At 37.5% G+C, this 27,875-nt stretch overlaps 1 protein-coding gene across 2 annotated transcripts; it reads left to right on the plus strand.

The window, feature by feature from the left end:
• Positions 1 to 5,246: 5,246 nt before the first annotated feature.
• casq1b (calsequestrin 1b) lies at positions 5,247 to 27,875 on the plus strand. 2 transcript variants are annotated; one of them, XM_035529551.2, is made up of 12 exons: positions 5,247 to 5,704; positions 14,754 to 14,786; positions 16,003 to 16,096; positions 16,693 to 16,793; positions 17,017 to 17,128; positions 17,309 to 17,382; positions 18,991 to 19,121; positions 20,940 to 20,985; positions 25,904 to 25,958; positions 26,109 to 26,209; positions 26,628 to 26,702; positions 27,368 to 27,875. In XM_035529551.2, exons 1-12 carry the CDS (start codon positions 5,468 to 5,470, stop codon positions 27,602 to 27,604), a joined length of 1,296 nt encoding a protein of 431 aa, XP_035385444.1. In that variant the 5' UTR covers positions 5,247 to 5,467; the 3' UTR covers positions 27,605 to 27,875. The 2 variants fall into 2 exon arrangements, with proteins under 2 accessions (XP_035385444.1, XP_035385445.1); XM_035529552.2 differs by lacking the exon at positions 14,754 to 14,786 and having other exon boundaries at positions 5,249 to 5,704.

Raw genomic sequence — 27,875 nt, forward strand, 5'->3', positions numbered from 1 at the left:
AGCTGCCGACAATGGAGAGTGTGGGAAGCCCAGAGAGTAGCAAAGGTTGGTGAGAGGAGTGTTGATTCAGTCCCATACTGGCCATGTGAGAAAGGACTGGCGTGCCCGCTGCTGAGGAACAAGCAGCCCTGGATTCAGCTGGGATGTTGGGCAGAACGGACAGCAGTGTGAGCAGCACACACCCACACAGTTCAGGTCGTGTATTGCTGCTTTATGGGTCACCAGCATGACTCATCCTTGAGGGGGTCTATGTGGCAGCATGCCACTGGCTGAAGAGAGGGGTGGGGGGGGGGGGGGGCACAGCAAGGACTCCCATGATGCTGTGTGCCTCCCTGGAGAAAACAATTGTTATATAACTTATTTGTTAGGTATCTGAGTCGTGTGAATCTGTTAGGTTTTGGTTATCATCTCTTTTTTGTAGGTATTAGGGTGTTGGTTGATGACTAACTTTGTAGTTACCTTCTCCCATTTTCCCTAGGTTTTCCATCATTCTGCTTGTTTCTGCTGTGTGTGATCTTTGCAATAAAGCAGTTTTTGTGAGTAGATATATGTTCTATGCCGAGGCAATGCTATGTAATGCATAGTATCCATTCACACAGGTGACTGTCTTAAAGATATTTTTATCTAGTGAAAACCTATATATCCGAAATACTATTGATTTTCCAAAACAAAAAAACAATATCTATCTATCTATCTATCTATCTATCTCTCTCTCTCTCTCTCTCTCTCTCTCTCTCTCGCTATATATATATATATATATATATATATATATATATATATATATATATATATATAAAGGACATAAAATTAAACAAATTTAATTTTAATTCAGAATTTTAGGCCCTCACCCTACAAGTGCATAAGCATATATCTTGTCTGTTAGTGTCTTGTCTGTTAGTTCCAAGATGATAATAGGCAGTATTTTGAAGTCCTTAATAATCACCTTCCAGTAGAATATCTTTGAGTCACAGTCCAAGTGTATTACATGCACCATGTAAAGAACACTGGAAAAACATCACTGGATTCTAGAAAACATCTTAAAACACACCAAAAGGTAAATTTAACATTAGGGTCCAGGCTATTAAGAAATGCTAAACACAAGTTTAGAATGCTAAATGGTTATTGCTACATTTTTAGTTGTATACAGTTTTTGTCTTAACACAGCATAAATTACATTTGTGTAATTTCATTCTTTTGATACCTTTACTATTTTTCTAAAATGTATAAAATAAAAAAGTAAACAAAGAGTAGGTGTGTCCAAACTTTTTAATGGCACCATGTATATTTAAATGTTTATAAATTATATAGAGTAGATCAAATTCTAAAAGATTATTTTATAGATAAATTCCTGTTTTATCTTTTCAGTGGGTGATATCTTTTTTTCTCACAGTTTCTTCACAGCCTTCTACCAGAGGCTTGTGAGTTTGACGGTGCAGACTGAGATTGACTTGTTGGAGCTGCTACTCTTGCTTAGGGGTCGCAGCCCCAAGTGGCCCTTTCTCAAAAGATGTATAATATTCTTACCTACAAGGGGACAATCTAATATTCTGATTAATCTGGCTAATAGTTAACATTAGCAGTAACACTAACTAGATATGAAAAATCAAACTTTATAAGACATTATGTAAATGAAATTGCTATAATTGAGAATTTTATCTAGCTTTATTAGCTAGTTAGTTTTTCTCCAAACTGATTTTTATGACAAGCCAGCTCATATCAAATTTAACAACAACAGCACAAGAATAGTCTACTAAAAATTTAATTTATTTTAAATATACTATATTTATGTTGAAATGTGGACCAAACAGAAACAGCAGAATTAATACCATAAACGATCAACTCCTATGCTGCTGCTATGAAGTACTGTCAAACAGTACAGACTGATTTAAAACCTGAGTTTGGTTTAATTACACAGTTACAATTTAAATTTACTGTTAAATGTTGGTATTTACTGGGGCAAAATACCCTAATGTAGGTAGTTATATCCTTTTGCAAACACCAACATCTAAACTTCAGTATACACTTTTTTTTTACTTGCATAAACCAAAACCAAAGTTGATAGATATGTATTTACATAAGATGGAATATTGTAATCTATCTATAAATGCATACCTCCTTAGTAGTTATACTTGTTGGTATTCATGTGTAAAGACACAGGTATTAGACACTTTATATTAAGTGGAGGCTAACAATGTGAATTACAGCTTTAAGTGCTGGGGTCATGAAGTCATTGCTTCTGAGTGGCCTGAGAAAGGTCAGACAGTCCACAAGCATACCACAAACATCTACACGTAAAAAGACCAGTGCACTGGGATGTTCAGAATCCTTAGCAAAAAATCCTAAGTAATCCAAAAACAGGGTCAGTGTACAGACTGCCACAATGCCACCCTGTATATCTGCCCCTGTGCAGGTCTTTGGCCTATTAGCGTTAGAGTTTTTCAGCATTGTAAGTGTGAGAAATTTTTATATGAGGTGGTTTATTGATGACTTTGAAAGTTTCAGTAGCAATTCTACATTGTTTTGAGATTCAAGAGTGTATTCTTTATTCACCTTCTCAATCTACTCAAATTTATTCCTGCACAGGTATTTATTTTAGGACTAATCCCAACTTTCAGACAGGGAATCGAATGCTTTAGCCGACTACTTATGTTGAGCAGGTTGCTCTTTTCTGCCTGTGCTCACTGCAAAGTGAATTTCATAGACAATTTTAACATCTTTTGGGAACATGGTGAACTTTTTAAATTGAATGAGATACACTCCAGTCCCCTTGGCTCTTGGCTGTTGCACTTGAACATACTCCACGTCATCTACCACACATCATGGATTGCATTTTTCAGAAAGATTATCAAGAAGGTGATCTCTTTAACATCAAGAATATTTCCATAGTAATGAACTTTCCAGTTTGGCTTTAGGGCTCATCACAGCACAGAAACTGCACTAACATAAGTCCTTAACAATCGCAGACTAAAGTGTGATGCTGTTAACCTGTCTATACTAACTCTTCTTGAGCTCAGTGATACATTTGGCACAGTAGACCACTGTGTACTGCTAAACCATCTAGGACACTGGTTTGGCCTAACTGGATTGCTTTGCACTGGTTCCAATCACATCTGACCTGTCATGAGTACTATGTCTGACTGGGTGAAAGTCCCTCTAAACACCATGTGCTATCCTGTGGTGTCCCCAGAGCTCAATTTTGGGTCCAGCACTCTTTAATCTTCATTTGCTTCTCTTGGCCACATTTGTTAGTAATCATCTAGTTCCACCAGTAAGAAGACAATGAACAATTTTATATGTCTCTAGCCACTGACCTCCTGGGTTCAACTTACTCGATTCTTAACTGCCTAAAAGATATCATGTCCTGAATGTATCATAAATTCCTGCAACTTGATGACAACAAAATGGAATGTATCATCGAAAATGGTTGTGACAGTACTGATGCAGTAACTTATCTGGCATCCCTATCAGTTAAGGCTAAACATTATTTCAAAAACCTAGGTGTCACATTTGTCTATGACCTGCCATGTTAGCAATGTCTCCAGAATAGCATTCTACCATTTTCATAACACAATGTCAGAAGTATCCTCACAGCAACTGACAGTGAAAAACTTCTGCATGCATTTGTATCTTCATATCTTGCCTATTGTATTGCACGTCTCCCTAAAAATACCATTTCAAGCCCTACAGAGGGTTCAAACTGCAGCAGCCAGAGTACTAGCACATGCAAAGATGAGAGATCATATTTCTCCAATCCTTAAAGAATTGCACTGGCTACCTGTGTTGAAAGGTGCTTGCAGCTGCATGCTGAGATTGAAAATCTAAAAGAAATGCATCTTAATTCATCCAGTACACAATGAAGTATGTGCCCATTTCACAAGGTCACCTCTCAGGACCACCTCTCAGGAATATGTATTGCTTCCCTGGGGAACATTCCACTGATCCAGGATCCTTGCTTAGAGCATCTTCTAACTCTCACCGAAAACCAATCTAATGGGAGCAAAGAAACAGTTGTCATACAAATGAAAATGACCCTCTCCTCCACAATAGAGACTAAGACTCAGGAAGGTGTGTTTACTTGTCTCACACATCGATAGGCTCGATTGATCCACTTGCATTGGCATTAGCTGATCCTTGGTTACGATGTTAGGAGATGGACAAGATAGTGAGACACTTGCTTGTCTTGGTTTGGGTGGTGGGTGTGTTGTAAGTTGTCAATTGTAATAGTTAGTTGTATGAAGTCAGACGAGTTTGTGGATTCACCTTTCACAAGGAATTTTGACTTGTATTTCCCTCGAGACCCCTGTGAAACACGGTTCTCATAGCTGTCATGCTCCACACGCTGCCTGCTGCAATAGTGTGGAACTCTCTAGCATACTTGCACTACTGTGTATCTCCCTTGATGAAGTTTGACAAGTAGGGTCCCAGGATCCATTCCCTTCCTGTGGACCAGTGTTACTTCTCCAAATGCTATGGTCTGAGTCAATCATTGGAATAAAGGTGCAAAGACCAGAAGTTAAACTTTATTAATAACTCCAATCTCCTGTTACATTTGGTTAAACTCTATAAATGAATTTTTGACTCTGCTTCATGTCACCATCTCTTTATTTTTCTCTGACTGTCTACAGATAAAAATAAAACATGCTTTATGGATAGGCTCTCAAATAGACATTGTATGCCTTATTAAGTCTTATTAACATTGGCATTTTTACCATATTCATTTATTTAAGTGTTTAATTATTGATTAAATATTTAATTTATTTGTGTTCTCCAGTGACCTATATCAAGGATATGTGATTGTATTACCTATCAGGACAGCAAGCAGACTGCTTGATTTCATTCTTATTTTTAGTGAGAGGCAAACCACTCTTCAAGCCCCGCTTCAAAACTTTATATGGAAATGGAATCTCATAGCCTCCCACTATGGCTCAAGCATACCCCTCCCTGTTTGAGAGAAGCTATCTATGTTGCTCTCAGTGAGTAACAGCTTCTATCAGAGAGGGAGGGGTATGCTTGAGCTCTGCTTCTTCCAACAGGTGCTGTTGAAGATGACCCCATCCAACCACCCAATCACATCGAACCCCCTTTTAAACCATCCAGTCACGTCCTGCTGTTTATTTATTACCAGACTGTACAGCTCCAACTTCACCAACAACTTTAACTTATAGCCAGGCCCACCCCACCCTCCACTTTAACCCCTCCCCTTAAGCTTTCCTCAAGTATTTGTGTGCATATGTGTTTAAAAAGAGGTGTGAACTATCAGTCCTGGATGAACAAATTAGAATTTGTTTCTCACTCTTCATGTAACCTGCTCTTAGGAACAAAGATCTTTTTTTTTTTTTTTTATATATATACACACACACACACACACACACACACACATACACACATATATGTGTGTGTGTGTGTGTGTGTATATATATATATTTTTTTTAAATTTATTTTTAATTAATCAAGGTGTTGGGAAAACATGAAGTGGACTTCAATCTTTGCCATAGTTGTCCTTGCCCTAGGAGTTCTGTGTTGGGGGCAAAGGCTACTGGAAATCCCTGAGTATGATGGTCGGGACCGTGTTCATGAACTGACCAACAAAAACTACAAGACTGTGATGAAGAAGTATGACATCATGGTGATCTACTATCACAAAGCCATTGGGGAAAACCTTATGGCCAGAAAGCAGTTAGAAGTGGAGGAGCTCGCTTTGGAGGTGTGTTCAGGTGATTGCTTGGAACCCGTGGTGTGTGTTTGATGAAAGGCAAAAGATAAAGGGAGAAAATGCAGCAGTAATGTTTGACCCGAATGGAGCTTAAATGGCCAGAAGGTATTAGTTGTCAGTAAAGAGATGGTTGAGACTTCAGCAGTTGAAGGTAATGTGTTGGATACTATCCATGGAAAGATGAACAAATGCATGGAGAGATTGAACCCATCTAGCCTTACATCTCACAAAATGCATGAAATCAGACACAGTTGTTCCCAAGTGAAACTTATGTGTGTATGTAGTGCTCTGAGTTACACAAAGATATGTAATAGCAGAAAACTTCACCTTTGCACTGAATATCTGCTGATTTTCAATGTCTTAGAATACTATTTCCACCTAGCCTTTATCATTCAAACCAAATATTTTCTTAAATAAGCAACCATGGCAAGTCTTGATACCTAGCTAGGTAAGTGCTTACATAACTAAAATAGTCACAATGATGCCATGATGGGTATTCTAATACATAAATATAATTATTTTTAGTAATTGTAACGTGTGGCCCAAGTGCCGAAGGGCGTAGAGCAGGATGCGCAGACTCCCTCAACTTTGTGAGACATTTAATAACATTTAACAGGGCACTCACACAGAACAGAACATTGAACATAAACACATCTGAACAGTATTACACAAAGTGAACATTTAACACAGACCGTCTACACAATGATGAGGACTGACCTACATATGCAGGCTACCTTAACATTGATATTGACAATGACCAATGACCAGGTGCACACTGACAGCGGTTTATAGACATAGAAACAATTAACGTCAAAACCCTGTACAGGTGTGCACCCTCACGCAGGGTGTGGCTACAAACAAACGAACCCTCTGCATGCAGCAGGCCATACCATGTGACTTGTGGGGGGGCGGAGCGTTCCGTGACAGCAGTCTAATCTTACATCTTAAAGATTTGTCCCTATCTAGCCTCTATTCAAAGCAATGTACTGTGGCTAAGAGCTCTCTATTAAACTGATGACCTACAAGAATTATATATTTTTCCTATCATAGCACAAAGATCTTTACATCTTTGCAAGATGGTAGGTCATCAGTTTACTGTTCTATTCACTGAGTTGTATCTAAGACTGTCCTTTCACCACAAAACACTGTGAAATTGGTCTCAGATTAGTCATATGATGTAACCAAATCTGAAACCAGATCTGACATTGTTGTGTAAATAAGAATATACCTCTGGCTTGGTTGAAATGTCTAAGTAAATGTAGGGCATCTAAGTTATCCATGTATAAGGGAGGCAGTTTTGCACCTAAGACCTTTAGTTCAAAAACTTGAGAGCTTTTGTTAAAACATTTGAGAGAATCTTCCACTATGTGAAAATTTATTATTACAAATAATGGTTCAAGGTTAAAGATTCCACTTGAAACCTGGGATTCCACTTGAAACTCTCAAGATCACCATAGATATACATACTCTTGGGTAATGTGACGGTAGTGTTTAAGATGCGTCTGGGAAATCTCTACTAACACCAAGTGCTTGGGCAAGACTCTTAAGACTACAATTTGCCTATCTCTGAAAAATAAGCGCATCGACAAAGAGAGTCGAGTCATTTTGGATGTCGCCTGGATTAAAAATGATCTGGGTCCAATACTGAGGAACCAATTCAATGGTAAGTGGACCACTAGAGCAAACCATACACGGATGAGGTTGGACAACACAGGTCTATATATACACAGTACAGTACACATGTTGTTTGCTGAGAAACTGGATATTTTGTACAGTGGTCCTTGTGCAAATTCCAGATGTGCAAATTCCTGTCTTTATTAAAATTCTTCTCACCTTTCCAGTGGTTGGTCATCTTATTTTTCATCTTACTTACTTGGTCATCTTACTTGTGCCTTCTATCCGAAGCTTTTTGAGGATCGTGCTCTTAGGATGTGCTCTTAGGACAATTGTGCACTTCTGGACTGAGATTGTCATTACGGGGATCTGTGGGAGCCACTCCTCTAGCTTAGGGGTCACAATCTCAAGTGCCAATATCATCACTGACACAACCTTTGTATTAGGTGCTGAATTGCCCATCTTGGATCTTGTCTGCTGTGATGCACACCTGCTTCAATTGATGTAGTACTTAGTGCTTGTTCATTGTGATTTATGCATCTGTACCTCTGTGCTTCTTCAGTGATATCTTTACCAAGCCATTAGGAGGATTGTTTTATGCTAGCCATCTCATTCTATGGAGGGCCTTATCCTACTCTGGCACCTCCTCCCTTTCAGGCAGAACAGCAGTGGTGACTGTGCATATCCTTGCTATTACCACACTTTATGGTCACCTGAGAAATTGTCTTCAGGTTGGCTTCAAGTGTTGTCCTCTATTGAGTTAAGGATAAAGATGATCTTACTGACCTTACACAGGGCTAGGCATTCGAGTATCCATGTGTGTGGCACTGAGTCAGGCAATACTTAGATTATCTGCCATTAGTTGATGTGCTTGGATTTTGTATCCTAGTATTTCAAGCATAACTCCTGCAGTGACATACAGTATCTTGTTGGTTTATACTTGTGGATGGAAATACTATACTTTATATTTGTGGATGGAAATGTGCTTATTGGTACATATGGTTCATATATATTCATACACTGTCTGATGGTAGCTTGTGTCTAAGTTGGGAGAGCCTACAACATTGACTGACAGTTGTTAAAGTCATGACCATATTCTGAATATCTGCAGCTGGCCTACACAGTATGCTGACAATACGCTTTGGCGTTTCTGGATTCATGATTTCTAGCATTTCTGTTTCATGCAATTGCAATAGTTTTGTCTGTATGTGACAGATCAGATTTTATGCCTGCTGTGAACACAAAAATTTGGTTCTGTCAAATCAGATTTTGGAAATTTTTACTCTTTAATGAAATAATGGATTATTTGTTCTAGAGGTCAGTTGACAAATTTTTTAGGTGTTAAAGATTATGGCAAGAAGATTAAAAAAAAGAGAGGGTGCAGGAGATGAGCTAACAGTAGTGGGAAAAAACATATGAATATCAGAAAATTCTCACTTGGAATTACATATTCAAGGATCAGTTACATATGCAGTGAAGAGCCACAAATAAAAATGGCATAAATATGATGCGAAAAATAAATTGGATTTATGTGTTCATGCTGTTACGAGTTTTACCATAGTAATATAATAATATTATTTGTGAACATGGTGATATGGCAATAAATTGTGAAATACCATTTTATATTATATGGTGAAATAATGCATGAGATGGATGCATAAACATCCACATTCAGGATGCATAAACATCCTACATTTAGGTATTTATGTGTTACAGTTATCTGCAGGTTATATACAATTGCTTAATAATTATTTGAATGTCATTTTGCCCTTTACTGCTGAAGTGTGATCTACATATTGTACTACAAACCTCTCAGCCTTGTATTTAAATGGCCAAACACAAGTAGAGTTGTGTTAGCTATTGGCAAGAAATGTGTGGAGAGTGATGTGGCAGGTGATTAAGTGTGACACTCAGCTGGATAACACATATGTCAGCAGATTGTTGGCTAGAGAGGTATATATAGCTTATGGTGTATGCTTTCAGCTAGATAAATGTGTCTTCTTTGCTCTTGCATGTCAAATTATATAGACAGTATATAGGCAAGTAATAATATCCTTAAACAGTTCCTAAATATATATTTCCCTTGAAGAGTCAAAATGAAGTAGTATAATTTTAAATTATATTGTGACATTTTGTCCTGGTAATACAATCACATATCCTTGATATAGGTCACTAGAGAACACAAATAAAATAAATATTTAATAAATAAATAAACACAAAATTAAATAAATACAATAAAAATGCCAATGGTAATAAGAATTCAGTGAAAATAATAAATACAGGACAGGACAAATACAAAATGAGTAGACAGTGCAATTATTTAGTCCAGTACACAGTACTGGGCATATGTAAAGCGAGTTGTGCATAGGAATCAGTGACATGCTACCCTGAACATAGCAGTCACCGGTTGCAGCCAGAACAGTTCAGAGTACAGTACTGGTTTAGTACAGTACTCTAGCAGCAAGTAGGATAATGTGCAAGTCTGCAACAGAAGTGCATAGTTTATTTGTAAAGTTACATTACACAGTACATTCAGAGAACATTCTGAGAATTTTCAAAAGACAGTTAACAAATTGTCTAATAAGTGCATTTAAAAAATATATTTTTACATTTCCTCAAAGTGTGGTGATGAATGGACCTCTCTTAACTTTTAACATTAAGTTTTAGTCTATTATCTCCAAAGGCACCATGTTCAGATGTCAAGATGATTAACATGCAACCTATTCTTGGTTTATATGAGGCATTATTATCTATCATTCTTGTCTGACAATGTGGAAATGCAGAGAAGCCAAATGCTACAAAAAATATCTAGATAGGAGCATTGTGGGTTCTCCCTGTTAGCAGCTGAACATTAAGAAAACACATGGCACACTTAAAAATAAATGAACAATAACAAAGCCCTCTGAATGTGGTTCATATAGATGTATTATTTAGATAATATCGTAAAATTGCGAGGTAGGGGAGCAAGATGCGAGCTGATGAGCAAAAATCAGATTTATTAAAAGAAACCAAACAATTACAACAAAGGCAATAAAGGAAAACAAAAGGGCATGTAATGGCAGTAAGGAGGAAGCTGGCATAGTATTAGACTGGAAACAGTTTAATGAGAAGCACTGGTGGTAGGAACCTGTGGGTTAATATAGCTGTGGTGTGATTGGCAACACATGTGTGAGAGGTGTGCTGTGAGCCAGAATCATGGTGCTCATGGGGTGTGTGTGCTTGTGAGCACATGCTGCCTTATGCTTGGCTAGGTACCAGTTAAGATGTGACAAATGTACCACAAAAATATTTCTTTAATAGAGAATTTCTTGTTTTTAAGTCCCATGTGGCAATCCAAAAAATCTAGACTCCCACATTGTCTCTTGTTGTGTTCATTTGGTCACAGTTGCAGAAAGAGAACAAGCTTTAATCACTGAGTGGGCCTTCATAGAATGCAAACATTTGAGCTCAGCATTTGAGCATGTGATATTATGGATGAGCAAGTCAAAAAGTGAGATGCAAGTTGCAGGGTGAGCTGTGTTTAATAACAAAAACAAAGACAAAGGCAAGGCAGAGAAAGAGAAGGAAAGGTATTAAAGCCAAAATGAAAGTAATTTTTTGTGAAGCCTGGGGATGTGTGTGGAGGAAAGTCAGTAGACTACTGGCAGGTTAATGCTAAGAACCTGGTATAAGGACCTTTTGGGATTAAATAGTGGAGAACAAAATAGGTGACAATAAGTGGGTGATTGTGATTTAGGAAATGATTGTGACATGTGACTGGATGTTTTGACGCATGGGAGCTGGGGGGTGACAGAGCACAGTAAGCATAACCTAACAATGTTTTGCCAACTTTCTTTTAGTTATTTATTTTCATGATAGAGAAAAATTTTATCTGCCTTTATCAGACATTATCTGCCCTCAAACACAATGATCAACTCAACTGAATTTACAGAGACTTATGACAGTAAAAATCTACCAGTGCTACTAATCTCTAGCATGCATCATCTGGTAATTCCTAAAGTGACCTTGCTGTCTCTTTCAGTTGTAAAAGAGTGAAGTTAGTGTTCTCTGTTTTGCAATGTATACAGTGAGTCAAAAAGACTGACCGCATAGTTGGGTTCAATATGAAAGCAAGACAACTAAGCAAGCATAGGCTTCCAAGTTTGACATTGGAGACATTTGGATATCTCCCAAAGAAATACAGAATTTCACTGGTTTCCTTCGTCATACTCCTGAGAAAAATATCTGGCTTCTATCTAGGGGGCCTCTATCTTGAAATCGAATCTGCTTTGTAGAGTGACAAAATATTTGTAGAGTGACATGAGCTTTGTGTCAAAGCTTTTTTTTTTCTCTTGGATTGTGTTTTTGTCCTTTTGTCCACTTCCCTCTCCTCTAAGCCCTGCGTGTGGATCCCCTCCAGTAGTGACGTTATAATTCATTTCAGAGAATATCATATATCTCGATCTGCATTATGTATTTCCATCTGCAAGATCTCAAGCTCAATGTAGCTACAATTATTGCAAATATATTTTTCCAAATCTCTATCAGATGTCATGAAGGTATCCTCAAACAGATATAGATGTTCATTGAGTATGCCTAATAAACGAAAAATGAGACTACTTGGCATGATCACATTACCATAAGTTGACCCTGCAGCTTCTTTCAATCTTGCAAACTAATTTTTGCACAGCAGTTTAAAATTTAGAATGGACTTACTACATATTAAATACCCGTGCTCACTATTAATGTTTCCTTAAGGTATATATCAATTTTACAATTAGGCATGATAGGTCTTTGTATTAAATTAGCAAATCTCTACTTTGCTCTGACTGTGGCTCTTGGTGTGGGCAGTGGTAGCCTAGTGGGCAGGACTTTGGGCTTGAAAGGTTGTAGGTCTGAATCCTAGCTCTGCCACACAGCTACTGTTAGACCCTTAAACAAGGCCCTTAACCCTCAGCTCCAGTGGTGCTGTATCTCCTCTGATCATGTGAAAACTGCATTTGTATTGATAGTAAATTCAATCTTAATGGTTTTACAATAGAGCTGCAATGGAATATTTGCATGTTTATACAAAATTATGACAAGTAAAGTGAAAGTTGTACTTAGGCTGCCCATAAGAAATTAGTTGGGGTTTTTTTCTCTGTACATTAGGGATGGCCCCTTCTACACTTAGCAATGTTTGTGCATGACAATATCCAAGCTTGCATGGACACTTTGTGTTCTGTAGAGAATGCAAAAGGTTCTGCAAGTTTGCATTGTCTAGAGAGTGGGCAAGGTTCTACAATGTTTGTGCTTTGTAGAGAGTGGGCAAGGTTCTACCATATTTTCTGTAGAGAGTGGGCAAGGTTCGACCATGCTTGTGTTTTGTAGAAAGTGGGCATTTTTATATTCTGTGGAGAGTGGGCATGGTTCTACCATGTTTGATTTCTGTAGAGAGTGGGCAAGGTTCTAGTATTTTCTTGATCGGCAAAACATTTGAGAGCGAGAAAGATCTCATTACTGCTAGATTGATGTGCAGTGCTAACTTCATTGAGCAGCTGAGAGAAAGAGAGGAGCACCACCAATCCAGAGCTGGGATTATGCCACTCATAGATGAGTCACTTCATATTAAATTAAGCCTGTTTGAGCCTTCTTATGGTACATCAACAGTGTCCACCCCACAGCAGACCACTGATGGGAAACCATGATGTCAAAGATGAGTGCAGTGAATATGAACATGTGCATGTGTAGCCTTTTGAACAAATTAATTGTATGACACTACACTGAATTTATCTAATGTCAAATTTAACTAATGTAAAATGTAACTAAAGTGATACACCATACAATGACAAAGCCTTTGTTTTCTGAAGCTGATAGTGGTAAATGTAAGGGATTATGACAGCTCAGAATAACATAATGAACACCAGTTAGTGCTCAAACAACCTGAGCTTTCAACCAATATTTAGTATTTAAAAATCGTATGATATTGTAAAATATGATATTGTCTTGTCTTTTTTTCTTTTTATAAACCCATCTGGACCTATTAAAATCATACCCATTCAACATGATGTTCATTTTAGGACTGCTTTAGCAACATCAGAGGCCTGTTAATTGGAAGATAGAAGTGTCAGAAGTGATTCAGCCTCATTTAACTATAAGCTTTACAACATTCATTTCAACTGCTACTAAAGTACATAGCAATTATCTGGGGGAAATTTTGAAACAAAGAGTGTCAGAAAATTTCAGGACAATCATCAATGTGAAAAAGTTTAGAGAGACAAATATGAAGAGAATAATGTGGTTTATGGACAGAGTCAAAAACAGGTGGTCTGCATTTTCTCGCTCTCTCTTTCTTACACATACACACCCACATATACACACACACACACAGACTGAAGGCATGTTTATGGCTGTGGCTCATGTCTGAGTCATTTCATCTGTCATCTTTTATTCCCCTGCAGCAATCTGCTTTAAAACTAATCATACAAGGACACAGAATCATTTTTTTCACCACTAACCTAACAAAACTTAATATGAAAGACTTGGTGCTGAGAATGGGCAAGTGGTAGAGAACTGAATATCAACATGATTGTCTATTGAAGAATCATTATGTTGGCTTTTGTGGTTTCAAGACGAAGAAAAATTAACATTTTCCACATGCCCCACTTTTTAACCTAACAATGTAGATAAATTACATTGTTGAGATGTTAGCTTTAATTAATTAATCTAATAGTCAGTTACCAGTGATTTCATATGCAAATTCCTTGGGTTTTTTTAATGAAATTTCTTTTCCCTTGCATTCTGAACACAATCTAGCAGAGCAGGATTATCAGAACATACATTTTAAGATAAAACAAATTTATCAGAGCAGGCAGGCTTGGGGCATGGAGACCACATCTGAGTAAATATATTTACAAGATCAAACTTTCCTCAGTGTAGTTCTGCTCTCACAGTTAGAAATAGGTTTGTCAGTTCCATGTGTGCAAATTGTATCTTGTTGTACAGATAATCAGCTCCAGGCTTTTAGCAGTTAAAGGAGAATATATTATAGCTATTAAAGGAGAATATATTATAGATATTAAATCTGGTCAGTTGCAAATCTAATCACTTAAGAAATTGGCTTCATTGATTCAGTTTTTTTTAAACATTGATTATGTTGTATGCAAAGGCTCCTAAGTGGATTTGGGGTGTATATAATTGCAAAGCCTTGATGTTTATGTCAGTGAATCTATTGTCCTATGGATTAACGCATAGAGTAATTCAAGTATGCATTATTGCTTAAGTGAATCTGCTTGATCTCAGTTGCATTGTGGTTGCATATCCTCCCAGATACATAATTCTACATTCTGTTGGTTTTCTGAGGTGTATAATTTTGCATTCTATTGGTTGATTTTGTGTACTCTCTGGGGTTGAATGGTTCTGTTTTTTGGTACCCTACTCTAAAAAGAACCTTGACTTCTCTCTGCAGTTGCTAACAAGTCCTGCCGCCCTCACGTACCAGGTATGTTCAGGTCCTTAAACTGTTCCTAGTTCCTCACTTCAACCTTTCTGCTTTTTAGTATTTCATTTCTATTTGTCTAAGATTTGTTCGGCTTTCTGTCACCAGTTGAGAGATTTTTTTGACACATTAGTCAAAATAAGGAAAGAAAGTAATCCTATTGTGAATTTTTATTTTGTTATTTATTTCTTTATTTCTTTATTGTGGCTTAAGTGGCTTAAGCAATCCAAAGTTTTAAGGGACAATTACCGGAGAGAAATGAGCCAAAACTACTACACTAGTCACACCATTTGTGTTTTTATATACACAACTATGCACAAATTCAAGCTAGATAGGAACTCTTGTTGTACTAGCTCTACTATGAGATGGATGTATTGGTTACAGTTATCACTGACCCACAACAGTGGGCCAAGATTTGATTTAAGTGTCTTTAAGCCTATGTGACAGTTTAAAGCTGTGTGTCTTTGTGATGCAGCTTCTTTGTTGTGAACTGATAAAAGCTTTACTGATGCAGCTTGGTTTTTAATGACTTGTATATATTAGCAGCTGTGATAACATTGTGATTAGGCTTCTGCTGGGCATGGGGCAGAATACAACAAGACAAAAAGACCAATTTAGTAAATCCTAAGACAAAAATAAGGCAACTTGAGTTTATCAAATTATAACCAAGCATAATGAATGTGCAGCTCCTGTCCTGAGGACAGTGTCAGGTCTATTGTGCAAATGGAGCAAATGGGCAAAGGTTCAGAAGTAACACCCTCTAGTGAATACAGAGTTTGGTGGTTGTGTATATATGGCTGTCAGTGTGTGTGTGTGTGTGTGTGTGTGTGTGTGTGTGTGTGTGTGTGTGTGTGTGTGTGTGTGTGTGAACAGATGCCATGGTTGTACTGGGCTGCATGTATAGTGAGAAATTACAATTTTCCTGCTAAAGAGTTTCTACCTGGCAGTTCACTGTAGTGCTCAATGGGCCATTCTTCAGAGAGCCTGCATAATGCAGTCCTACATTTTCTGTATTGAGACTTTTGGGGCTATAACACCATCATGCACCCACTCTTTGGTATCTGGAATCCTAGGAAGCCTCTGCTTGATCCTACAGTCCAGGGTGCTCATATTATGGTTAGATGTAGGTGTGTCTGTGTGTGGGTGTGATTTTTTTTGTCTGTCTGCTTGTTTATGTGTATAGGAATGCAACAGTAACATTTTCTGTCCATTTATGCAGCTTGCCGCTCAGGTGCTTGATGATCTTCATGACAAGGATATTGGATTTGGTTTGGTAGATGTGAAGAAAGATGTTGCTGTTGCCAAGAAATTGGGTAATTATGCAATGCATTGTAGTCTCTAAACCTCAATACAATATTCACATCACTGTTTCAGTACTCAGTCACTATCACCATCTCCTCTCAGAGTGCTTATAACCATACAAAAAATTTTTTTTTAAAAAATCACTCTTCTTTCAATGGCTTCCCTGAATGTCAGGTTTACCATCCCCTACAGTGCTGTAATGTCTGTGAATAGCATTATTTAGTTTAACTAAAAGCAGAGCACTTCTAGTGACAGAACTATCTTTGGAGAGTGATGTGCCAACTGTTAAAACTTTTAAATCATACTTCGTTCTCAAGTCTGGCTGTCCTATAGCTATTATTTGCTTTTGCTTATATTTAATCTGCTTTTTAGACAAAAATTTAGTCGAACATCTCAAAAAATAGTCCTAGCCTATTACTGTAAACTTTGGAGTGTAGCATGTGCCCATGAAGCAAAAAAGCAATTGAAATCTAAATTCTATAAAACATTCTGTATACCAAGCAAATTCAGAGGATGTAATCAGACTCAATGATTAGTAAATTAAAGCACATAATCATTGCTTGTAAATCATATCTCTATGACTAAGGATTCTTCTCATTTTGGACAGGTTTGGAAGAAGTTGACAGCATCTACATTTTTATCGATGACGAGATCATTGAGTATGATGGAGAGTTGGCTGCAGAGACACTGGTGGAATTCCTCTACGATGTGCGTCATTCTGATTGGACTCGTTTGGCTTGTAGTCCTGACTGACCCATTTTCATTATAGTTTTGCCAAAGAGGTTACATGATCTCAACCCATTACTCCTGCCTAATGCAAAATCATGATGTCAGCCTTCATTATCTGTAATATGTGGGTTGCATTTATGAGGGATCTGGAAGTAAAGTAATTAAAAACATCAGTTTTTCATGTTGTACTCATTCCTTTTAGGTGATCAAGGATCCTGTGGAGATCATTAACAATGAGAGAGAGCTAAAAGGTTTCTTTAACCTTGTTGAGGATATCAAGCTAGTTGGCTACTTTAAAAATGAGGATTCCTTAAGTAAGTACATTTCATACACCAAAAAAAGCCTTGTTTGCCCAGTCAAATGTTATGTGATGATAACTCAAGGCAATCAGTGTAGTCAGTATTTAATATGTATCGATGCCCCTTTTAGCCTTTCTAACATCAGGTTTAGTATTCACATGGTAGTCATGTTTCTTTATGTTCTACACATTTCAGGCTTTATTGAGTATGATGATGCTGCTGAAGAATTTCACCCTTTTGTCAAATTTTTTGCCACCTTCAATCCCCAAGTAGGTAAAGCCCAACATGTATAATTCAAAAGACTGCAATAGACTGTAATAGATTGTAATTCTACACTACACAGAAGGAAGGAAGGAAGGAAGGAAGAGGGTTCCCAAATCTAATTATGAGGGACCACAATTATTGTTAATTATTATAATTAATTATTGTTAATCAGTAATCAACCACTGCACATGTATATGGTTATTATGCATTACTTTGATTCAACATGTCATTTAGTTCGAACTCACTGTCCCTTTATGTTGGAACTGGTTCACGGTAGGATATCTTTTGCTGACTAAGCTCTAAGATTTAGCTTGGAGCCCTGAATTAAATTGTGATGACCTGGGAGTCATTGTAATTAATGGTCTTTCTGCCATCTCCGACATTTTGGGGGATATCAGGATGACCCTGTTTATTTCGTAGGCAAATTCCTGAGATGCAATACATTCCAAAAGTGGATGTTGATTTGTTTCTGTAATTCTCTTAACTGCCTAATCTAAACATAGATCCAAGGGTAATCATCATTGGCAACAGTACAAAAAGGTTCCAATCCATCAGCAGAAAAATACATATCTACTAAACCATAAACTAAGTTTGCAGGTCACATGTGCTGTGAGCTAACAGAATAAAGACAATGAATGAACCCCCCCCCCCCCCCAAAAAAAAAAATAACAAACCTAAAAATCGAACCAAAAACATTATCAAATGAAAAATCAAGACCTAATCTTCACAAGAAGTGTTGACCTTTTTTTCAAATAAAAAAGTTCATTCGTTTATTCACACATAAATATTATTTGTTGCAGTTCCAGACTGATCTACTTGACTTGCTCTGGGATCTTTTTTAAACAAACTAAGCATGAAGGGCAGAGATGCACATGTTTGGGATTCATATATGTTGATATTCTTTGTTCCAACTAGATGGGTTTCTATGGGACGATTCACCAAGAACAAAGAAAATTTAAATCAGAAGAAAAAAAGTTAATTTTTGAATAGTTTTATACACCATTGTCATAATACATTAAATTAAACATTGTATAAGGCAAATTAACACTGGCACCTAATTAGGTACTTACCTACAATTTTGTGTTATCTAAGCTACCTCATCTTAAAAGATACAGACCAATAAAATCACTTAATATATTTCCATATAAGATTATAACTGTAATTATATTATCAGTAAACATAATTAGAAGTGGATAACTAATTTGTTGACAATAGGCACAATGTAAGTGAATGTAAAAGAATAAAGACGATAGGCAAACATGGTAATTCAAAGGTTAATTTAAGATGACCATATTTCTTGAGCTTATACAGTTTAAAGTCTCAGTAGACACAATGTTAAACCAAAAGGTTATTACTTTGTAGAACTGAAATCTGTGGAAAGAGAATACAACATAACTGTGAGTTGGAATGATGGAATGAATCACAGAGAGGTTGGGACCAACATCCTGTTGATTGTAAACTGACAATTCCAACAGAGGGAGAAGGGAGACATTAACTTTAAGGGAACAAATTTTTATTCCAATAAAAGAAAAGTAAGCTATCCACTACATATAGCTTTTGCAAAATTCAGTCAGAAGAGTTTCCTCATTGGCCTCACTGTTACATCTGTGCAGATCGCTACAAATCTAAAGCTGGATCTGAATGAGGTGAATTTCTATGAGCCCTTCATGGATGAGCCCGTCATCATCCCAGGCAAGCCATACACAGAGGCAGAGCTTATCGACTACATCGAGGAGCATGATAGGTGAGTCCAAGTAGCAGCCACTTTGCTGACATTCTGTTAAAGCTTGACATGCAGTTGTCACATGATTAGATAAGACTGTGCTACTTCAAGGGGGTTGGATTCAAGCTCTGAGGTTGCCACTGCACAAGATCAGTGTTTGCTCTCATCTTTTATGTAAATATACACAGGATAAGATGTCAGATATCTTGTGCCAAACCATTAGTTTTGCAAAGGGCTAAGACCTATTTCCCAAACATTTTTTTCCCCAATAATGCCATTGTCTATGTTTTCTCTGGGAGACTACAGTGGAGTGCCATTTACATTTCCAGCATTTAGCAGAGGACAAAAATTTAGCGGAGCGACTTACAAAAGTGCTTTGTCATTTACTCATAGAATAGATCCTAGCCAGTACAGTATGTTAGAGTCCAATATACCAATGGTCTATAATACAGTAGAAATACAGGGATCACTGCTGATGCCTAGAATATACTATCTTAAACAATAAGTGTAATAAACAGTACATACTAGAGTTTGTTAGACAACATCAGTGTAATAAACAATACCCTACAATAAGTACTAACTTACTTAATATAGGAGCAGAGTCAGTTCTCATTTAAATATTCCACGAATAGATGGGTCTTCAGTCTGCATTTGAAGACTGCAAGGGACTCTGCTGTCTGGGCAGCAAGTGAAAGTTCATTCCACTATCTTGGAGCTAGGACAGAAAATAATCTCGATGCTGGTCTTCCATGAGACCTGAAGCATGGTATTTCAAGTCAAATCATAATTGAGGTTTGAAATACTCGAGGTAGGGATCGGGCTTTGGCCATTGACCTCATGTATGAAGGGGCTGGTCCATTTTTGGCTTTGTAGGCCAGCTATTGGAAGTGCAGCTACTGGAAGCCAATGAAGGGAGTGCAGCAGTGGAGTAATGTGTGAACATCAGAAGACTGAAGACTAGTCATGCTGCTGCATGCTGGACAAGTTGTAGAGGTTTGATGGCTCTTAGAGGAAGACCAGCAAGTAGAGAGTTGCAGTAGTCTAGCTTTGAGATCACAAGAGACTGCACAGGCACCTGGGTAGCTTCCTGCAAGAGAAAGGGTAGAATCCTTCATATGTTACAAAGGAGAAATCTGCAAGACCAGGTTAGATTTGAAACATGAGTTGAGACAACTGGTTGTCCAAAGTTATGCCCAGACTATGGGCAGCTTTGGATGGTGATACCAGGGAGTTCTTGAAGGAAACTGTGAGGTCATGGTGATACCGGTCTGTAGTTTGTAACGTTGGAGCCATCGAGTGTGGCCTTCTTGAGGATTGGTTCCACCCTGGTGGTTTTGAATGCAGTAGGCACATATCCAGAAGATAAGGAGTTGTTGATGATGATAGAGATGAAAGGAAGCAGATCTCTTGAGATTGTCTGGAACAGATTGGATCCAGTGGTCATGTAGTTGGATTGCTGGAAGTCAGGAGTTGAAGAATTGTGTCTTCAACTAATTTAATTTGGTTTCTCCACCACTCCCTTCATGTACCATGCCACACTACTTAGAAAACACAGCATTCCTAGCCACTTCCTTAGTCATAACCATCTCTAGTCTCTCAACCTTGGTAATTGCAACCTCTCAACTAAAAAAACTGAGTATTTTGTAGCAGGATAACATAGCTAACCTAGGCATGATTTTCAACAACCACAAAGCAGTTTCTGCAACTGATCACTGGGGGAGCCAATAGTTTGACAAGAAACATTTGGTATATTTCCTATAAAGTCAGTATGTGTAGATTTGTGTATTTTAGAATTGGCATTAAGACTGTGACTGAAACTGTCACTTCTTCTCTTTACAGACCAACCCTAAGAAAGCTAGAACCCCACAGCATGTATGAAACATGGGTAAGCTTTGCTAGCAAGAATGATAACTGCATAATTAAAATGTGTCTTTTAGTTTAAGTGTGGATGTCCTATATAAATAAACACACACACACACACACACACACACACACACACACACACACACACACACACACACACACACACACACACATATATATATATATATATATATATATATATATATATATATATATATATATATATATATATATATATATATATATATATATATTCAGACAGGTATGTAGTAGGAGGAACTACTTTGTTTGTATATGGAAAAGCAGATTTTTAAAGCATAACATTAATTCTGTGTAGAATTCCAAATGAAGATGGTTTGAAAGCCTTAAAACATTTTATTGATGCAAGACCTGAAGAATAACCTTCACACAGATATTCTTGGAACTTCTGTTAACTCTGAACTGTTCCACCTTTGACTTCAAGTACTACTCACAAATAGTAAGGTGTTAGTAAGGGTGCTAAGGGTACTAAAATGGAGCCATCCTCTGTGTTGTGAAACATTTTATTTTGCACAATATACTGGACCTATACCCTTGCATTTATGGCATTTAGCTGATGCTTTTATCAAAAGCAACTTACAATTATGATTGAATGACTGAATAATAATTTCTGAGATAAATTAATGACATTTTTGGTATTACTACATGCACATTTGAAGAGCTCCAAATGTTCATATCTTCATTCTCCAATTTCCACCCAGGCCTTGAAAATACAGAATATGGAATTTACCACATCCTGGCATGAGGATAACTGTTTTGGATGTTTCAGTGAAGTTTGGAAATTCTTGTTTAAATATCACCATTTATTATAAACCTGCAGACTCTCTTTACTATTCCCAGTGTAGCAACATGCATAATTTTATGGAGTATTGAAAAGGGGCACCACCCTAAAATATAAGGAAAATAAGTCAAATAACGATTATGAAGTACTGAAGGTTTATTAACATTATATCAGTCTCATTCCTAAATTATTTCATGTCTTGTGCAGCGACCGAATACCATTACTTCAAATATATTTGCCCCAATGACCAACTTGTTGAATAAATGGGAAGTTTATTGATTAATGAATTTTAAAAATTATTGACATTGTGAAACAGGTGTTATAGACATCTATGACGGACTTGGCTCAGGCAAACAGAATACCTAATGAGTGACAACTGAAGGAGAAAAGAAAGGGGGCTGCAGAGATAAAGGAAATAAATCAAATAATAATAATAACAAACAAACAACAAAGAAAAGAATTGGTCAGGGGATCAAGCCAGAGAACTGTTATTCCCATTATTATATAGACTAATGAGGAGAGTAAATATTAACCTGAACAAAATTATCTCTAGGAAATGCAACTCACTATAGACACTCTGAGATAGCATAAGAATGGAACAATTATAGCTCTTATGACAGTTTCCAGGGAAAATTGTCAATTTGGCTGGTCTGTCCACTGATGTTTAGGTGTGGCTGTGGTCAGCTGGAAATCTGATCCTGAACCTCTGGTGCACTGCCAATGAACCGGTACCAAACATTGTCCTGAATCAGCAAGTCTGAGCATCATGGAGAGTGTAGAGCTGAGATGGACGGTTCCTTGACTTCGCATGTTTCAATGCGACAGCATATCCTAGATGTAGTTTGTAGAAAGGTTATTATCTGTTGGTCAAACAGGATTAATTCTAACCTTACCAACTATGCAAAACAAAACTTTGATCACATTGATGTTCTTCTTTTCTGGATCCAACTTTCCTCACCTTTAACCATCTGTCATGCCACCCATTTCCCCAGTTCACTACAACTCCCAACCTTCTGTTCCCCACCTAGAGGAAAACCCAACCATTCAAAGACAGTTCACACGATCATCACCAGATTATTAGGTACACCTGACTCAGTATATTTAAACCTGCCATGTCATTCTCTTGGCAAAGTATTGCTACCAGTGTTTTCTGTGCATTATTCTCCTGATTGCCTGTTTATGTTTATTATCCTGTTTCTGTATTGAGCTCTTCTGTTCTTTTCCTGCCCCCTGTGGACTTGTCTGCCTGGTTCTGATTGCCTTTTGGATTTCTACAGGGACTGTTTATCTACCTGTTTGTATTATCCCTGGCTTTACCCTACTGGTGTCACCACTGCCCAACCTCCTGTCGTCCCTGTTTTCATCGTTTCCCTGTCATGTCTGTTTCCCTTTACTTCCTTGTTCAATTTTCTCCGCCCCCTCGTCTGTTTTTCCACGCCTGTTATTACTTTTACCTGTGTCTGGTTTTGTGTTAATTAGTTCATACATTTTAACCCTGTCTGGTTCCCTGTATCTGCTGTTCATTGAATGTATGTATGTTTCTCCGAGCCTGCTTCCCCTGTTTGCCTTCATGTGTTTTTGGTGTGTTTCCTAGCCTTTGTTTTGATATTGTGTATCCTCGTACTCTCCGTGTTGGCTCTGTGACCCCATGATGACTACGACTCTGGATTTGTCCTTAATAAATCTCGCTCTTCTCCACACATGCGTCCGCCTCCTTACCGCTCCCCGCTACAACTGGTTCTGACCCTTGCCTGTGTATCGATCATTGTTCTGGATTTTCCTGTTCTTATTAAACCTGCACCTTTTTATTCGCTAGCATCTAAATTAATCTGCAAAGTTACACCACCTCAAAAAACTTTTCTTCTGTAACGTTGTAAGCAAAGTCAAATGCTTGTGGATAAAAGGCAGGAGTTTTATTGTAATCCGGATCCATAGGGGTTAAACTAGCCAGGGTCAGAACCAGAGAGATGCAGTCAGGGGTAAACACAACCATTGATGAAAACAGACCGAGTCCAAAAAAACCATAGAGCAAAATCACAGGCAGGCAAATCCAACAGGGGTAGGCAAAAATTGGAATCGAGAGTAACGGAAAAACTAGTTCAAAAACAGCAAAAGACCGCTCGGTATGCTCAAGTAACCTGGAGACAATGCTTCACAAAAACAATTGGTCTTAGAATGGCTTATATATGTGGAAAACAGGTGAACTCAATATGCAGGTGATGAGGATCTGATGAACTGTCGATGACTGGATGAGTCGTGCTCCTGGAGATGAACAGCATGATGGGTATTGTAGTTTGTTTGGGTGTCTGGCGGGGTGACATCTTTGTTTCTGAGCATTGATGTTTATAACCCTTGACTCCTGGTAGAGGGACCGAGGCAAATTATCCCTAGGTCCACTCATGCATAAAAGAGAGCAGTTTTCATTGCAGTTCAGTGATGATAGCTAGTTAGCTCTCACTCAAAATTGAGTGTGCTGAGCCTGTTATGTATGTAACAATGCATTATTGGCCATACATGATTAACAAATCCAGATGGGGAGTTTGTTATAGTCATTGAGGGGCGCTATGGATCCATTGTCTGTACAATCAGTAAGGAATACAAAAATATTGTTATAAAAAAATTGATAAAGTTATATTTTGTACATGATCCTGGTCTCATTGCAATGATCATGAGAAGGCCTTTCATAAGTGAAACATCAAATTCCAGTATTCCTTCAAGAATATGGCCTCTATAAGTTTTTCTTGATCTAAAGTATTCCAGGTTGTGAAGTCATCCCTAAATTCCAAGTGAGATTCTTTATGGCCTGATTGCACTTCAGTCCAGATCATGGGTCTTAAAGTTTGGTCCATGTGTCCTGGTGAGGTAATAAACCTTCCTTACAAAGTTGTTTGGAGACCTGATAAGGGAAGGGAGTGCCCTTTTAGCTGAGCCAAAGGAGTTCTGGTATTCATAAAACAAGGCCTCAGAGTGAGTTATGAGTTGTCTGGTCGCCCCATATGGCAGCAACTGGTATTCCAGAGCATCTTGATAAGGAGACTTTCTGTGAGGGGTGTTGGGGTTATGTTAAATTTAATTGCAGGAGCGGGCTGCAGCTTCCACTATACCAGTACACATTCCAAGGCCTGTAAAAACTCCATCCTTTACTCACAGCTACTTAAATGCATTTGCAATAAGAATGAAGACTTCCTCCAGAAGAGTATGGAAATGTTCAAAACCATGGGTTTCCTAAGGAGGTCACAGATGGTACTATTGCTCAGGTTTTACCTGTTAAGAGACCATCAGCCATTAATATAACTGCCACAAAGTTATCAATTGTCATCACCCATTCCTCTTCACACATTACTGCAGGACTTGTTTACTATATTACTTGCAACATATGTAATCATTGTAGAAACCAAGAGAAAGCTTGCTAATTGGTTTGTTGAACACATTTGTACCATCAAAATTAAGGATTTGTCATTTTTAGCAAGGAATTTGTCAGGAATTTGTCATTTTTAGCAAGGAATTTTAATACTAATAGACATTACATTTCTGTTTGCCAGTTGTTGCTATGGCAGCAATGAAATTAGGAAACTCAAAAAAGAACTGATTGATTCGACTCTTGGTTCCTCCTATTAATGTTTTTTTCAGTTTTCTAAAGAACCCATTCAGAATTGTCTTTCCAATCTTTGGTCACATATTTAATCAGATATTTTATTTTTAAAGCTTTTTAAAGATACAAATAACCTTAGCTTAATAACCTTATATAAATAACCTTAAATTATTCTTCATACCATAGAGTGATGTGTTTTGATACTTTATATAATGTTCTTATGAATTATTATTCATTCAGCAGTCCATATTAAAATGTAAGCTACCCACACCTACCATATCAACACATTGATAATATGACTAATGTAACAATGCCTAACCCCACAGAAAACAGGTAGAGCAGAAATAAAATGTGCTTCTTGTAAACTGTAAGAGGTCTCTTTCTATGTATGTAATTATGTAATGTATATACTTGTTATGCCTACTTCCACTTTTATTCAAATACAAATAATTATACTGCCTCAGTAAGTACAGATAGAAATACTGGCTCTCTGCGTATCCCTAGTATCTGTGTGTGTTTCTGATTTAGGAGGATGACATCAATGGGCAACATATTGTGGCCTTTGCCGAGGAATCTGACCCTGGTATGCTTAACATTTTAACATGTTTTTTTTTGTTTGTTTGTTTATTTGGAGTTTTTTTTGTAAACAGTGAATCATTTCTAGGGGCTTCCTATATTTTAAAATAGTTGGGTCACAGTACAGAGTTCTTTTAACATCTGTAACCTTCAATAGATGGATTTGAGTTCCTTGAGATTCTAAAGGAGGTGGCCGGTGTGAACACTGAAAACCCTGACCTCAGCATCCTCTGGATCGATCCAGATGATTTCCCCTTGGTGAGACCCTCCATAACCCTAACCCTAACCTTGACCCCTGGCAATGACAGCTGATCTGCATTATCATAATCCACTGAAGCTTAAAGGTCAATTTCCCTAAAAATACAAGGACATTTGTAAGTATCAGGACGTTATGAAGATTTGTAAGGTTTTTCAAGAACCATCAAAACTTTTGTACTGGTTCAACAATGAAACATGTTGGGCTTATAAGGCTCATTTTTAGAATATATAGGAAAAATTAGGCAACATTATATAGTGTAGTTCACAGAACTTAAATGTTGTTCCCTTAAATAAGACTGTTTTACTCATATTTTGACTGTTAGAGCACATGCATCTCAAACAGAGCCTGTATAATAAACAAATGAATAAAGATATGAACATAAATACATACAGATGTTTGACCTTTGTGTGTCATTAGCTGGTGCCCTACTGGGAGAAGACCTTTGGCATTGACCTCTCCTCTCCTCAAATTGGTGTTGTGGATGTGAAGGATGTAAGACCGTCACCCACAGGGCTGTGCTAAGATAGTTCATTGCTTGAAGGGCTGTGATAACATTGCCTGAAATGCTTGACATGAGAGTTTGTAACTGTCCTTTTTGCTTTGTTGCCTGCTACTTGTAGTCTGCAAGCCTATATTTGATTTTCCCAATTGTCTCTTCGAACCTTTCTCTTATCTCATCTCATTTCAATCTCTCTTGTGTTCATCTGCACCATATCTATTCAAAATATTGACATTAGCTTTATTTACATCCAGTTTTTTTAATACAAATAATATTTAACACTAAATTTTGTGAACAATTTGTATTACTGTGAACTCAAGTAATGTGGGACATTAGGTTATACATATGAAACAATAGCAACATTGTCACACATTATTTATAGCAAAATCTTATATAAAGCAAAATCTTTGTGAAAACAACAAGCTGTTAGTAATAAAATACATGCCATTTTTCCAAAACACATTTTCATTTTATGCCTAGTAAAATGTACAAAAGGTTGATGGAAACATGGCTACTGATTGTTGCTCCCTTTCCTCTTTTGTTATATCTACCTCAGATTTCTCCCCTCAGTCTCTGCATGTAAGTTTGTTTGTGGTTCAGTTGTCCTTTCAGTTTTTATATGTCCCTATTTCCCTCTGCCCACATATCTCTTCCAAAGGCTGACAGCATTTGGATGGAGATGGATGATGAAGAGAACATGCCCACTGCCAACGAGCTGGACATCTGGATTGAGGAGGTGCTGGTGGGCAAAATTGACCCCAATGACAATGAAGATCATGATGATTTTGATGACATAGACAGTGAAGATAGTGATGAAGAGAAGGAGAAAAAGGATAATGAGGAGGAGGATGATGCAGACAAAAATGATGATGAAATTAATTACAATGATGACTGAGCACTGGCCAAAACACCATATCATCCAAGATCATAGGTCATCCAAGGCTTTTCCCATTTGTTCCTTGGAAACCTTTTACTTCTCTAGAAGAAATTGCAATGCACCTGTACAAAGTACCTTGAAGATTCAGGAGATTAATAATTCACTTGTTTCTTTTATGTTAGATTCTGTATTTTGTTCCTTACTAGGAACTCTTTCATCTTTTCCCTATGGTCCATGTTCATATTCAGCCTGTCGACTCTGTATTATCAGAAATAAATAGGGAAATATG

Source organism: Electrophorus electricus, chromosome 5 (genome assembly GCF_041902795.1).
Source record: "Electrophorus electricus isolate QZ-2024a chromosome 5, ASM4190279v1, whole genome shotgun sequence".
Classification (NCBI taxonomy): Eukaryota; Metazoa; Chordata; class Actinopteri; order Gymnotiformes; family Gymnotidae; genus Electrophorus; species Electrophorus electricus.